This window comes from Sturnus vulgaris, chromosome 5, assembly GCF_052056855.1.
Source record: "Sturnus vulgaris isolate bStuVul1 chromosome 5, bStuVul1.hap1, whole genome shotgun sequence".
NCBI lineage: Eukaryota > Metazoa > Chordata > Aves > Passeriformes > Sturnidae > Sturnus > Sturnus vulgaris.
The window spans coordinates 4,909,862-4,926,297 of NC_142247.1; the positions used below are offsets into that span (position 1 = coordinate 4,909,862).

The following is a 16,436-nucleotide window of genomic DNA, read 5'->3' on the forward strand; positions in this document are numbered from 1 at the left end:
CCAGAACACTATATGGGTATCAGCTCCATGCTGACTCCGTGTTTTTCCCTCTCTGACATTCTCTTGCCTTCCTCACAGCATTGTACATGTGACTTTGGACATGAAGGAAGCCCATGGCAGGCTGCAGGACCTGGCAGAGGCTAGGAGATGTTTTATGGCTAGCATAAAGCTAAACAGTGAGTTCAATAACTCTCTGTGCTTGTTTCTCACCTTCAAATAGCCACGGTGACTTCGACCATCTTTATCTCTGCACAGAATATTGTGTCACACACAGACAGATTCAGGACTGCTGTTGGGGTTTGGAGGCATTAGAAATGGCAATGACATGAGAAAGACTGGGGGAAAAAGTAAGGAATACATGAGGCCTTCAGTGTGGGACGAGCTACAAAAGGCATCAAATGGACAGGAATAGATCAGCACTGAGATATGAGAAGCCCAGATGCAACATGATATAGGGGTCATTGTCATTCATCCCCAAATCAGGATTTTCTAGCTCAGACTCATCTTTGGATGCAATTTGCCAAAGTTTTTAAATTACTGAAACAGGTGATCACTCCTTCTTCAATTTATCTGACAAATCCCAGCAGAAGGAGGGCAGGCAAACTCAGGCTCAGGGGATAGGCAGGGCCTCTGGAATCAGCAGGACAAAAGGAAGGTCTGACAAAGAACATGACAAAAATGATCCTACAGTGTAAGACTGTATGACTGACAGCCTTGTAGAAAAAGAACATTCTAGAAACTAAGGGATATGATCAGAAATAAGAAGGAGTCAAGGGACAAGAAAGGGGCAGGGTCAAGGATGAGGATATAAAGAGAACACTATGGCAAAACTGATCCTTAGTTCTAGACAAACTAGAGCACTTAAACAAAACTCTCTCACTCCAGAAATGTAAGGGAGAAGTGGCTTTCCTTACCACAGAAATCTCTGTTGTCTCCTCTGCTGTCTCCTTTTCCTTGCCAGCATGTCCCCATCTGCCATGACAGGGCTGTCATGCAAACTTTACTAATGCCTGAAAGCCCTCAGCACAGACTGATCATGGGGATTAACCCTTCTATCTTCATACACAAATGGGCAGGAGAAGTCCTGCTTCTTTACCCTGTCTCCAAGTGTGGCCAAACCCTGTTTTTGACCATACAAACCCACCCACCCCTGTTCTCTTCACAGCTGTCCAGCACTCACTTTTTCTTGGAAGGAAATCAGAAACCATAATCTGCTCCAGTGAACAGAACAAGAGAAATATAATTTTAAAAATGCAATAGCCTCACTACTGCAATTTCAGCTGCCCAGTTCTGTTCAGAGCCCAGCTAGTAACTCAGGCTTTTTACACAGGTGCCAAAAGTCAGAGGTAAAAGTCTAGCAGTGTGATGAGAGAAACCTCTAAAGAGAAATCTCCTTGCTCTTGTCAGAAGGGTGATGAGGCAGGAAAAACAGAGTAGGTCCATAAGAAGTAAGGATGGGAAGTTGTGAGGGAGGAAGGAGACAGCAAGAACAGAGGAACAAGGCCAAGTGTGGAAGCTAAATGCAGTATATGCATCTTGAGTACCTCTGAAGCTCTTTGGACCCCTTGGTCTTGGCACTGACATCTTTCACTGATGAGGAAGAGTTGAGAACTTCTGGTGTCCCCACACCTGGCTACATTAGATACAAGCTGGTCACAGTTCATAGGACCTGTCTATAGCTGGTATAGCAAGCTCACACCATTTGACACAGGTAGAAACACTCCCTCAACCTTGTCTCAGGGTGTAAGACAGAACCCTGAGTTTTTTGGGTGACTTTTGCTGTATTTTAAATGTTATAGTGTGTGTGTCCAGGAACCTCATAGTGTGAGATAATTTGAAGAAGAGTGAAGCACGTGTGTGTCAGTGTCACATACAGTAAGAAAAGGTACAAGCATGAATGTGGGTTGATGGAAGTGGATGTTTGGAGAGGCTGAAGAAACATTTTGTGTGTGTGCATGATTGGAGATCAGGGGGAGTTCCAGGCAATTACACAACAGTACAAACAGTAATTTCTGGGAGGGAAAACAGAGGGGCAGCAATGCTGGGAACATGAGATGTAGGGGAGGATGGGGGAGGATTGGCGTGTGTAATAAATGAGTTTTGTCCAGGGCAGGAAGATCAGTGATGGATGTTAAAGAAGTAGAAAAAAACAAAGGTCTTGACATCAACAATTTCCCACCTTGGTGAGGAGTCTGGAGATGAAGGCTTCTGCTCTGCATCAGCTGCTGGGCAACAGAACTGGTGTAAAACAGTTTCATTCCTGTAAGAGAAAACAAACCACAGTGGGTCAGTGTTCACTCAGCAGAAGCTCAAGGGAGAATGCCATTTTTAGAGCTGTTCCAAGGGGACAGTGACTCCCAGTGATGCTGAAAGAGTAGAGTAGTCTAATTATTACATGAACATGTTTTACTCCACGGTGGAGGGAAGCAGAGAGAAGGGGGCTGACAGTTCTATTCCCTTGCCTTACCTGTTCTGCTGCTAATGTCAGCCTGTGGAGAATGGGGAAAAAGTGCACAAACTGAAAGTTTTCCTTCTAGCAGCATTTATTTCACAATCCCATACATCTAATGAAAAACAGTCTTGTCTGTCTTTAATTCTATTTCTTTTGGGACAGAAACATGTCCTTAAATGTGTTTTCTTGTATGTATTTCCTATGCACTGCAAAGTTGTTGAAGTTTTCTTACCAGTGGCTAAATTAGCTCTGCAGACATTTCCTGTGAAGCTTCCCTAGAGCACAGAAATGGCCTTAGCACATCACTACTGTGCATTACCAGGAATAGTAGTGGAACACTGATGGGACAAGCACAAGTAGAGGGACTGAGACCATGACAAGAGAAAGAGACTATAGTAGAGAAAAGCAAAACCCTAAGAAGTAACCAACTTGAGCAAAACAGGAAAGCAAAACACTAAAAACGGGTTTATTAGATAAGAAAGTCAAAATATTTCATCCAAAGGAAGAAATCTTTATGTTGTAGAAATTTTAGTGGACACTGGGGTGTCATTTCCATTAGATAGGTTTATAGAAAGAAATCAATTATGGTTATTTGGTATCTTCAGCTTGATGCCTCAAAAGAGGAACCCCAAACAAAGAAACCCCTGGATAATTATACCCTCATGATTTAGACTCCCCATACCTCATGTGAGAGTCCAGATCAACAGCATTATTGAGGTCTGGGGTCTCTTTGCTCTTCATGGTTTGGTGTTTTGTTACCAAATGGTCACCACTTGTTCTTCATATTCTCCTTAAATCAGTTTCAGTGGAGGTTTTGGTCAGTTCTGTAGTCAATGTGTCTTGTTTGAAAGACAGGTGTCTGCCAAGGAAGGTGGGAATGGAGAATATGACCCCCCCCCACTTCCCTTTTAATTATTCTGACTTTGAACTTGAGGGGCTTTCAGCCAAAAGCATGGGGGAAGTGATGCCTAGAGCAGCTGGAGCAGAGGCTAGACAGAGTTAAGAGGAATAAAATGGATATTTATTGAGGGGTCTTCAAAGGCCACACCCTGGCAGTACCAGTGCCACAGTCATGGCCCTGCCCAGATGGCTCCAAGATGGAAGCAAAAGAGAGCTTGGTCCCGAGATCTCACATCTTTATAGGTTTTAGTCCATTTGCATGCAATTAATGCCCAGTTAATAGCCTCAAATAATGAAGTTTCATCCTCCTTGCTTGCTTGCCTGCCCACCCTCCTCTTTTCACATTGTTTATGCTTAAGGCCTCAAGTTTGAAGAGCTTGTCCTTGAGTCCCCAGCTGGAATAGCTGTTTTGTCTTCACCACCCTGTGAAATGATCCTATAACCCCTAATATAAAACTAAAAGCTGCACACTCAAGCAGGACAGAAAAACTTAAACCTTAAGGTATCAGAAGGACTAAGAGCAGTTTTTCACTGGTATATGTAAGTACAACAAGGCAGACAAACACCCCCAGTGGTACCGACCCTGCCCAAGCACACAAAGCCCAGAGAGCCCCTTCCCACTCTCCAAGCACTTCCCCCTTGGCTGCAGAACCAGAAAGGCTACATAACTTGAGTATGTGCTCTCTGAGAAGTTAAACTCCAGAAAGCATGAGTCTTGTTTTAGCCTTTGAAAAACAGGTAGGGAGGCAATGAGACTTCATTCACTTTGGAGTGTGGATCTGCAATTTTGTTTCTTTTTAAATTCTTCTGGTAGGTGGCAATGGTCAACCAACTAAAAGGGTGGGTGCAGGGCTTGCTTTTTTGCCTGCGTTTTTCTGTACATCCTCTACTTTGCCTTCCTCAAACCATTGCAGAGACTGAAATTAAGCACACACTGTTGTAGGCAGATCAGGCAGGTGATTGTGGAGAGAATTTCTCCCCATCTGCCAGGATACTGCTGAACTATTCTGTTTCTAATTTATTGCTTTAAAAAGAAACAAAATATTGTCTCTTGGGGCGTACATGGATGAAACCTTGGAAGGGACAAGCAGTGAGAAGCAAAGGTGTTCTGGGTGAGTTGGGTGGTGCAAAAGAGGAAAGGACTCAAGGAGGAGGAGGAGGAGGAGGAGGAAGAGGAGGAGGAGGACTCAGGGAGGAGGAGGAGGCATGCTGGGGTAATTGCTGCCAGCACTATGACACCAGTGTGTGGAGGAGCAGCAGAGGACAAGGACAAGCACAGATGCAAAGGGAGGACTGAGAGCAGCCTGAGCCTGTCAGTGCCTTGCTCCATCTAGCTGGGATGCACGCTCCGGAGGCAAGGATTTGACAGTCCAGACCTATCATAAATGCAGAGATAGCTTGGCCCAGAAGTTACCCGTGCTGTCAATTGAAACATTAGGCCTCTCTCCTCTGAGAGAAAACAGCTGACTGAATTTTATTCAGCTGATTTTAACATTGCTCCTGACAAGAGATGTCCTGCAGCCTCGATAGGGGTATCTGTGAATGAACTGTCCAGCCACAGCAATTCCTGCTCTGTGATGAACTTCAGAGAGGTTTGTGCCAAACCTCCTGGCTAGCACAAGCTGTCTACTCAGCTCAGGAGCTAGCTCTACCTTTCTGGCCTCTCAGAAAGTTGGACTGTGCAGCAAAGGGGCTCCATGATTCATGCTGCCTTGGTCTTTCATTGATTGATCCCAAGGAGATAAGCTTTTTTCCTTCTTAAAAACTAGTGTTGTAGAGGGAACAACTGAGGTCTAAAAGCTGAAAGTCTCTGTAGCTTGCACAACACAAGGCCAAATGGAGCAAACTTTCCTAAAAGTCCCTTAATGCTTTATCTTCTCTTTGGACAAGTGCCTGGGGCTTTCTGCTAAGTAAGTGTTGCCCCCTAAGCATCAATGCCCACTAGTTTAGCACTGATGAGGGCTGTCTTGAAACAGAGATGCTCCTCTGCTGAGAGCTGTGTTATGGTAAACAAACCTAACCCCTTTTTGTTCCCCTGCACCCCCACAAAAGCAAACCCCCAGCCCAGACAGCATATGGAAAACAGTGGTGCTCCCTGCTCTCCAGCAGTCAGCTTTAATTAAACATATATCCTGTGTGGCCTGTTCCCAAAGATAAAGAGCAGCACTGTGTTTTTCTGCATGAATGATTTTAGACTACAAGACATGCCAAAACAAGACAGAATGAAAATTGTTCTCGCTACGAGTACACAGAGTGTACCGTGTACTTGTACTTCTCTCTACCATGGTGCAACATCCCTGCATCCATCCCACTGCTCTGGTCAGTGCTGTAGGACTGCTGGCACACTCCATAAATGAAGATCACTGGGTTCCCCAGCTGCCAGTACTTACTAACCTCTGGATTCTGATCCTTGAGCACTAGTGACTTGCATTTCCAGTAGCCTTGCCCTTGCCCAAGCACACAGCAGTTCTTAGAAATCTGACAGTGCTGAATCAAGCAATGTTCTATCAGTAAATAACTAGTCCAACTCATGCAGCCTTTCTGGTTTCTCTTTAAAACTCCACCTTTTGATGAAAAGCCAGAGGCTTTGACCAAAAGTCACTGCTTTTAGTGCTGGATATCTCAGCTTTCCTGGAGTCTTTTTCACTTGTTTCTATCTTGCCTTTTTTCAGGTAGCTGCCAAGAGAACAGATGGAGTTGCACAAAATCATGGCCTAGGAGGGAAGATTAAAGGCAGAAAGAGTCAAAGAAGAACTGAAGTCATCTCAGAAGTTTTACTGGCTGTTATCTTTCATAAGATAAGCACTGGGGAACCACAAACAGGAGCTATTTAACAATGCTAAGTTAATGAAAGGCCATTTGCAGTCCTCTGACTCCCCAAAATGAAGCTCAGTGCTCCATCTACCTACCTATGGAGCTGTGACACCACACAGCTAAGGTTAGCTGCAGACCTTACTCCTTCTATCACCTCCCTCCTGTGATAGATCTATTTTTGACTCCAGTCAACCTGGAACTGAGAGCTGGAGATCTCAAAAAGGCACTGTTTCCAAGAGTACTGTCTAACAACTGTCTAACTAGCTGCTTCTCCCCACTTCTTCACTTTTCACTGCAGAATACCACAAAATTTTCTAGCTGTCTTAATGGCTCATCTCAGTTGTAGGGCATTAGACTGGTGTTTTGGAGGCAGCTGAGTATGGGCAGGGCTCATATCATAAGGAAACATATGTGATTTAAAAGAAATTCAGAGCAATTCCTGGAATTTAGGTTCATTAAATTCCTGTAAATCTGATGGCCTCCTTATTGTTATGGGATACTGTTGACAGCAAGAATTTGATAAGATTCAGAGAGGAACCAGGCATTTTAAAGATTATCATATTAGAATACTGAATGCAGATCCTTCCCAAAGCAAATGTGTAGGACTCAAATTGACCAGCATTAAAAAGCCCATAGCTCTTCTTTACTCTTTCCTATTGAACATTTGATGTTGGCTATCTCAGAAAAACAGTTATACAAACCAGAATCACGAAAGTGACTGACTGAGAAAATTGTGTGTTAAGGGGCATGGGCCTTATTAACCAAGATAATGAAGTGTGGGAGTGCAACAAGCCTGAAACTATTTTGTTGCCTGGAAATAGAACAAACCTTCCCAAACAATGTTAGAATGATAATATAAAAGAAAACCTTTACTTGAAAGCCTTCAGGTACACAATATGGCAAATGCTGCACGTGGTACAGTAATTCTACAATTTTTATAAGGTTAGTTGACCTATCTTATATTGTCCAATTAGGAGAGTAGTTGGTTAGGTAACATTTCCCTGGGTACTGTCCCTTTGGAATTGGTCCAGGGGCTTCTTTGCCCCACTTTGTTTTTTTCTTTCCAGATTCTGGTTGGAAAACAGAACATCCTTGTAGTTATTTATTTTCCTGGAATAAAATTAAACAGTATTTCAGGCATGTAGTTAGAAGGTTAGTTTATTGTTCCAAAGTATAGGGGAAAAGGGTAGTAAAAGTAATAGGAGCTACAGCCATGCATTAGAAATCTACAAAGCTACAAATATATGAAAAATATAAACAGCTAAAAATCTTTTGGCATCAAGTTAATTTTATTTTACATTCCCAGCAACTATTGCAATCCCAACCTTAGTGTCACTGGGATTCGGGGATCAAGAATTTTCTTGACTTATTTCAGACCAGTGCCTGTCTAGCTCTGCCTAAAACCTATAACAGACTTCCATATCTAGTTAATTGCATGACAAAAATGAAGATGTGTCTTGATGATGTCTGAATTGCAGCACGCAGTCCTGCCTAACTAAAGCTGACTGCTGAAGGAACCCCACTATGCAGTGGCAGCACGAAGATGAGTGTACAACATACACAGACATGTTCAGCCTTGGCAGGATGCACTGCAGCCCCTCTTTCAGTCCACCTGAGTCGTTCTACAGCTCTTCAGAATCCTCAAAGCTGTTCTTCCTTCTTCTCTCCACCACTCAAAGTCATGCTAAGAGGGAAGAAGAGGGAGGAACTTGCCAGGAGCATCTATTCTCTCTGCTTGCCTGCCAAAAATGAAAAATCAAATATGTTTTGTAGTCTGGAACTTGGCTTGCCTTGATCATCTAATGAGTGTTGGAGAAAATGTCTTCTTCCATCTCTATAAATCTGATTATCAAAAGATCAGTGCTCATCCTTTAAAACTTACCTAGTCCCTGCTTAATCATCATATTCTTTTTTGGTACAAAAATTCATTTTAAGTCATACAGCCTTTGCATAGCATTACTATAAATTTCTTTTTTTAGTGCTTGGGGAGGGGATGAAGACAGCATTCCCATCACCAGAGTATTTACAGTTTCTCACTAGAATATGTCGATTTTAGAGACCCTATAAAATATCTTAAAACAAGTTGCCCTTGCTAGTCTAAAATACCATATGCAGGCACTAGTGTTTGGAAAGTGACAATCCAATGTGACACTGACGCAAATGTGTGTCTGGGAGCTATTGTGGGGGTTTCAGAACAGCACAGCTTGGAAGGATAAGCATAAAGCACCGTGCTGGGGAAATGGAATTTCCTGTGTTGGAGGAAGAGGGTTTGAGCCAATGCTGCTGTGATCTGAGCTTTTTTAGGTTAACTCATTGGGTGACTACAACAGATATGTCAAATGTGCCATTCATTTATCACCATCTGCTTCTAGGGATGGGGAGATTAATGCCATATCTTCCTGAACAGTTGGTTTCTCAGCTTACTTTAGTTCATATAAGTGGCAGGGATTTCTCCTGTTCATCTTCACTTGTACCTTGAAGAAATTCTTGGGGGCAAATGTGGCATGACTGGCAGATGGGTGCATGGATTTCAGAAAGAAATTGTGGTGCTTTGCACCACTTTCAGTACAAAGAACATGACCAGCAGACACATCCATGTGGATGTGAACAAAGAGGGTTTGAGCATTGAGGGTTTGAGTAGTCATGGACCCTCTTTAATGTAAGGTGGCATTTTTAGACGTGGGATCAGAGTCAGCAGTGTGTCTGGTAAATGGTGAAAATGAACTGTGGCCTCATGTTCTGGCTCAGCAGGATCTGTTCCTCTGCCATGAACCTAAACACTCAGTTTTCTCTTGGGTGACAGGCTACTTGACATAAAGATGTCTCCTGTGAATTCACTGTATTCAATGAAAATTGCTGCTGATAAGTCCATTTTGTTACCCAGAACCACTTGAAGGAAATCTCATCCCTTTGTTAAGTCTACCAGGTGTGCCTGGGCTAACTACCAGGTTTTCCTTCATGCTGGAAATGGGCAAGAGTGGGAAAAGGAATGGGATGTGCTCAGGAGTCAACTGCAGGGGGTGAGTCCATACTGGCTTCTGGGTCCAGTCTGACTGATATCTCCTTGTGACAGCCAGAAGCAAAGTCTGGGGCCAGGTTTTGGACCCACTTTCAGCATTTCTCATGCTAGCTAGGGCATTACTTTGTGCAGTTTTGTGGCTCTTGATGTTTCAGCTACGATGGGATGAAACAACTTAATCAAGGTGAACTAAGGAGGATAAACTCACTCTCAATTTATCTGTGGACTAATTCTTTTATAATCAGAGACAGTCTAGATGAGAGAAATTGTCCATAGGAGGAAACTTAAGATCAAATATCTACTGTATAAAATTGGATTCTTAAAGTAGTTAAATGCAATGTATTGCACATGCAGCGCCTTCATAAGAGATAGCAGCCTGAAGGGATTTGGAAATACTTAAATACTCTGGAAGTACTTAAATTGGATGGAATGAAACATTCCAATTTGGGACATTTGGATGGCCTGGGAAAAACCAGCTAGCTCTCTGTAGAGGGGTACTTGTATCTCTGATGTTGCTGTGTTGGTGTCTCTTACAGAATTACTTGTTGATAAAATACTCTTTGTGTTTATGGAGGATGATTCTCATGCTCCCCTATGTGTCCAGCAGAAGTGATTCACTCAGCAATTTCTTTTCTTGCTAATCTTTCCTAAGGGACAGTAGGAACAGGGATGAGGGAGATGATAGTACTTCACAATCAATTTTCAGGAAAAAAACTTCCTGGGGAGAAGAGAGTTTGTCATTAGCTGCTAGAGAGACTGGGGCCTGTGTCTCCTGAAATATTGTTGAATCACACGTTAATCAGGAGTCCATTCACTCCATTTATATTGGCATGGCTGTCTGCTAATTGGATTGGTGCCTGTAGGCACAAAAAAGAAGAGGGCAAAGTGGCCATGGGAGGAGGAAACACTGAGTGTTGGACCGTGCAGTGCAATGTGTACCTTGAGCCTCTTCAGACCCTCTGTCAGTGGTGGAAACAGTTGATGGCTTTTTGTGCTGGACAAGCCACAATGTCAATGTCTTTGGCTTGCTAGCAGGCTGAGTTGTGGCTCTCAGGAAAAGAAGCGAGTGTACAAAAGAGCAGTCTGATACTGTGTGTGTGTGTGTGTGTGTGTGTGTGTGTGTGTGTGCACATCTGAGAATTTGGAGGGGATCCTCTGGTGACACACGCAGCACTCACTACAGTGAGCAGAGGTTTCGTAAGTTGTAGCCAAAACTAAACTTCAGATATCACAACTAGGAAGCTGCTAAGAATCCAAAGCATGTGTGAGGGGGAGTTTGTGTAAGTTCCTGAAATAATTTCAGTTAAATAATTACCATAAACAGAAACTGTGTCAAATAATTTCTTAATAGAAAGCTATTTTTCCAAGGTAACATGTGACCTTTTCCAAGACAACATTCCTCACTTCCAAGTATCATCAATATCATCGTTTTTTTAAAGATTATATATGTAATGGAATAATTACATGTCAGCAAATGCCTGCTGATAGAGATCTTACACAGTTCTAAACATTTTTCCATACCTCTTCTATTTCGTACTATGCAAAGACCCTTTCTTCTTTGTTCAAATAATATATTTATAACTACATAAAACGAAAATAACTGGCAAAAGTTCACTTTTAAATACACTGATAAGCATTCTCCAAATCCCCTCCAGGACTTCATATAATAATTATTAGTTTGCCAGCCTCATACCAATGAGTATATGGTCCTTCTGAAGAGATCCAGAACCAGCACTCTGCCTGAATGCTCTGCTGGGAGAGCAAACACCTTTCTTCTTCTCTCCTATTTTGGGCCAATATGTATGAACACTAAAAAAAAGTGAAAGACTTGTGTTTGTGGAATTGGCAACCCCATTCATAATTACTGGGACTGTGAGATATAAACGGAATTTAGGTCTCTTCCTCAGTAAGAATAAATTATTTTTATTTTTTGAATGTGTCAGAATTGGACTCAGTAAAAGGATTTTTATTATGACTGAGTATTTGATCTGTTTTAAATCAAGCTTATGTTTTTTACTGGCTCCTCACTCATGCTTACCCCTTAGTATAGGAAGAAAGCCCTGGAATTTTCCAGAGGCTAAAATCAAAGTGTGCTTAGGACAGGAGAATGACACAAAAGTAAATTAAAGAGTGCTGTTCAGTAATGCAGAATCTCATAAACATGCAAATTAGCTCCATCCATAGCTCACCTCTGAGCTCTCTGTGCCCCTTGGCAGCACTGATGCTGCAGACCTGTCCCTGGCTGGCACTGCATGGCCAGATGTGCTGCAGATGTGCTGCTGGTGCCCCTGCAGCTCTGTACCCCCGCAGGCAGCTCTGTGCTCCACGCTGAAAACCAGCACAGCATGACAGTGAATTGCACCAGCAACTAAAGACAAGCTGAAAGCTCAATCCTACCACGCTGGGCTGATGTACTAAATGTCAGTGGTGATGTTCTACTGCACACTCAACAAGGATTTTCAGCATTGTTCTGTGCAGTAAATCCTGCTACCAGGGGCTGAGCTGCCCCAGCTCTGCTGTTGAGGCTTGACACAAAACTCTAACACAAGGAGTGCAACTGAATGCAGTGAGGAAGATCAGAGCTTGGCTTGCAGGCTTTAGAGCTCTGGTTTGGGGCTTTGGCTCTGGAAACACAATTACTACCACACCTACAGGTATCTGGGGCTGCTGCATCAGTGACCCCATAACTGAAAGTGGAACAATTTCCTAACAGGGAAGGACCACAAGGAGAATTAGGAATGCAGAACTGGACAGAGGTTGCTTGCTTGGGGCATACCCGAGGCTAAATGGTGATGACAGAAAGCTGAACTGCTTCTGCTGTGGGAAAGAGAAGAGCAGAGGAAAAGTGCAGGCCCAGTTGCAGAGCTGACTCTAATGCCTCAAGGGACAGATAGCAATAGTCACCAGTCCTTCAGAGGAAATTTAATTTTCCCATTTCCCTTCCACACACACTCACATGCTTCCACCAGGGGCTTGACATATGGAAAACAGGCAGTGTTTGAGGCTGGTTGTGGACACAGCAGCTGGCTGACACCAAGACCAGCTGTATTTGCATAAGTAATTGCCCTGGAAAGAAAGTACCATTTGGCACCAATGCAAATGGGGAGAGGATGCAACTTGAATGCTCAGCACATGACCATCACAGACACTTGAGTTTCAGCTAAGAGGAGATTTCACAGCTTCATAAAATCCTGACCTTGCTAAAGTTGCAGAAGAACAGATGGAATTAATGAGGTGTTCAAAGATTTGGAAAATGTATGAAAGTTGTTCCCTTTGCCCATCTTAACTGTTCAATAATTCCTGAGATTTATAACTAGTAGGACATACAATGTTCTGTCAGGTCAATTTATCAAGACAATGACAATTTAGTTTAGTCCTAGTCCCAGGAGCTGGATTATTTTATACTCTTTCTGGTGCAGCAAAACTGGGAAAAAAATTACCACAAAAATGGAGAAGGCATCTCTTCTCAGCCTTGCATACAGTAATTGTTCATCCATGCCCCATCTCAGAACAAGATATCAATGTCAGCTAACACTCATATATAGACAGGTAGATATAGATATATATCTGGCCAAAGATATATACATATACCTGGCCAAAGGAGCAGTCTTCAGTCAGTGATGACTATGGGAATCTATACAGCCTGCATCTGCAACCATATGTACAATTCCCCTGGAATTAAATGAGCTACTCATGTCTGTCTGTACTACTGGATATCTCTGTAATGCCTTATTCCAGCTAACTTGTGCCTTGTGGGAACTCTTAACTTGCTAAGCATTTCACTTACAAAACCACAACTGTTCTGTGCTTAATGAAGCTTGGAACTTCCTACCATGAGCTGGAGCCCTTTGTATTTGAAGGAAAAAAAATACCTATAAGGTGTGGTTCTGGAAACATAAGAGATTTTCCTCTATTGCAAGAGCCTGATTTCTGCAGAGATATTTTAGGAAAGTCTCATAAACAAATACTAGAATTCAGAGTGAGGAGCTGTGAGATTGATTATGCTTCTGCTCCTGAAACAAGATGGCTGATGCAGACTTTTTGAACTTTGTCGTACTTGCAGCTGGGCAATCTCCTCAAACAACTGAGATTTAACAAGTTTGCTTCAGTTCCCTGGTGCCAGCAGGGCTGTAGCATAAGCTGACACCATGTGGCTCAGCAGAAGCTGGCAGTGCTATTTGTGCTTTCACACTTCAGCTGTGAAGCCACATCAGTGATGGTCCCAGATCCTGCATGCTGGGATGTGACAATACCTCCCATCTTGGGAAAAGACAACAGCAGTGGCTGTATCTGCATCTGTGGTTGCTTTAGCACCTGGAGCTGTTGAACTCTTGATTCTTGTGGTGAACAAATTCTGCCTAGAGTCTAGTTTAGCCTTGGAAGCTGTGTGGTAGGGGAAATTTCAGTTTTGGCAGCAGCTGTGTGGTATAAAAAGTGTGTATTACAGGAAGAGATCCCAGAGCTCTACAAAAGGTGTTGTGAAGAGACAGTGAGGCTTCTCACATGAAAAAAACCTCATCAAAATAAGTTTTTAATAAAAAATCAACTTCTTGGCCACCTGGGAACACACTAGCTCATGCTGTGCTGCTGTTGACCAGCACCCCCAGGACCTTTTCCAATGGGCAGCTCTCTCTTCCCCTGGTTTGTAGCACTGCAGGGGGTTGCTGTTACCCAAGGACAGGACCCTGCAAGGACTTTGCCTTGTTGAACCTCACACCATTGGTCTTGGCCTGTTGATCCAGCCTGTCCAGATCCCTCTGCAGAGCCCCCCTACTCTCCAGCAGATCAACACTCCCAGCCAACCTGGGGTCATCAGGCTTTATACCTTCAAGGAGAACAATTGAATTTTCCCACCCTTTTAAGGTTGTTGAAGACCACCATCTATTTCTTTTTTCCAAAGTAATTTACCAGAATAACTGGAATACACAGGACATTACAGACCCTGTTTCTATGGCTTCACAGCTAGGTACTTTCATTCCTTTATCTCCAGGAACAACCACTGCCATAACAATTTTATTTTTGTGTCTCTACACTAATACAGTACTAAGGCAGTGAAGATAATATTGCTAGTTTCAATCCAGCACAGACAAGGCTCAGTGGAAGAGTACGTTGGGATGTTCTAGCAGGATGTTATTTTGGAACCTGCAAGGTCTTAGAATAGCAGTATTTTTCCTTGCCAAAGTTATGCTCTTGAAATAACTGAAGTAGAAGACTCTGTCTCATTAGGTCTTATGAGAGCAGGACTTGGATTCCATTTCCATGCTCACTTCCAAACAGTGACCCACTCTCAGTTCAATGGAGACAGAATTTCCCACCTTGTTGAACAGGTTGCATTACAGATTGGAGTCTTGTGGTTACTCTGCACTTGAATGGACCACGCTTTTTTTAGCATTTATTGAGATCTCATAGTTATTACTGCCATAGGATAGCTCAAGCCTCTTAGCAAAAGAATGCTGAACTGCATAAAAGGCATCAGTAGAGAAAAACATAGAGGGTTTCTTCTGCTTTAGCCATGGGGTGTAACTGTTGGCTATGACACCACTGCATGCTTCAGGTGCCATTGTTAAGGTACTGCCTGGAGCAGTTGGCTTTTCACAGGATCAGAGATCTAGCAAAGGTTAACCATATTACAAGTTATCCCATAAATAAAAGTTAAGGAGAACATACATGTACTGAGAGTTTCCCCATCAGCAAAAAATCTGCAAGGATTTCAGAGGATTGAAAATTTTCCCATGATGCACAGCAAGACCTCAGTGTTGAATCCAAGGTACAGAATATAAGGGAGGAGTTTGGAGGCCTCTATGGAATTCTTACTCTTTTCAGAGGAAACATATAATAACTGCTGTCAATATGCCAGCCAGAGAAGGGTAAATAAAGCTTGCAGTGTCTTTGACCACCTACTTGCTTGTGTAGGCATCAATTCTACATCTAATCATCCTTTGTCCTTTAAGTTTTTCCAAGGGAGAACAGGTTTGATTGAAACAGAATGTACCCTGGCTGGCTGTACACAATCCTTTAACATCACACTCCTGAATGCCAAACCTTGGTCTTACTAAACTGCTAGCACTTCTGTGCAGTGAGAAGGACAGAGAATGCCCCAGGACTGTGATAAGGCACCATATGAATACTGTTTCCAAACTTTTTAATCTTTCCCAGCACATACAAAAGGAGCAGCTGTCCAAGAGCAAGGGTTGAAAGGGAATCTGATTGTTATTCATCTGGGATCTCCTCCAGCTCCCACTAAAACAGTATTTCCACTGAGTTTGTATATAATCTGATTTCAAGTCTCATGCAGTGAATCCTAGCCAATTCAGCTCTTAAGGGCTGTCCTGACTCAAATGCTAACTATCTGCATCCAAATGAAGGCTCTTCTTACTTATGAACATATATTACTCTTCTATCTGTAGCATGAGAAATGTCATTTATTGCCATTGCAAGTGGGAGAATCAATAAACATGGTGTCTCACACAGCAGCTCCTCTTAGCAACGCCTATGTTGTCCTCCCTGTCTTCAAGCTTTTTACATTTGTAACTAAACACTTTCAAATGGAAATATTTGACTATTGGTGGCAGAATCAACAGCCTGATCTAAAGAGCCCCTTAATGATTTCATCCTGAATATTTCTTGAGCAAGGGTTTAGAGAGAGATTATGTGGCCAAGGCACACAGTTCTGAAAAATCCATGACTCACACAGAATCCACAATACATAATATTTATTTCCAGATCATAGACTACTCTGAGTTGGAAGGGACCCACAAGGATCATCAAGTCCAACTCTTAAGTGAATGGCCCATATCATATGGGGGTTGAGCCTGTGACCTTGGTGTTTTTAACACCCTGCTCCAACCAACTGCACCAATATCATTCAGCATGAGCCACAAAAAGATTGCAACAACAGCAAGAGAGGTGTCAACTGTCCCACTTAATCTCTCTCCAGTCTGGGTGCCAGTATTACAAAGTCCTACCGACTTACTGTATCCCACTAAGCCAATGCTGAGAGCAGGAACAGTCACACCGGTGGCAGGTGTTGAGTACTTCACTTTCAGGGAAAAAAAATAAGTACTTGGCCCACTTCCTTACTGAGATCAGTCAACTTGAACTCTTGTGGGTGCCAGGAACATTATTTAGGAGTGTCTGGAAAGACCTTTGATTCTTGGGCTGAAGACACTTGGAAAGAGGGTAGTGGTGGTGCATGCAGGAACACATCCCTGTGCTCCTGTGGTGCATGCCTTTGGGTGAGGGGTGATGATG

The 16,436-nt window shown here is 42.9% G+C and overlaps 1 protein-coding gene across 2 annotated transcripts in view; it reads right to left on the reverse strand.

The window, feature by feature from the left end:
• IQSEC3 (IQ motif and Sec7 domain ArfGEF 3) overlaps nucleotides 1–16,436 on the reverse strand; it is a 98,433-nt gene that overhangs the window by 55,352 nt on the left and 26,645 nt on the right. For both annotated transcript variants that reach the window (XM_088164660.1, XM_088164661.1), the window contains exon 2: nucleotides 2,180–2,260. In XM_088164660.1, coding sequence (XP_088020786.1) covers nucleotides 2,180–2,260 — 81 coding nt within the window. The remainder of the gene's footprint in view (nucleotides 1–2,179; nucleotides 2,261–16,436) is intronic.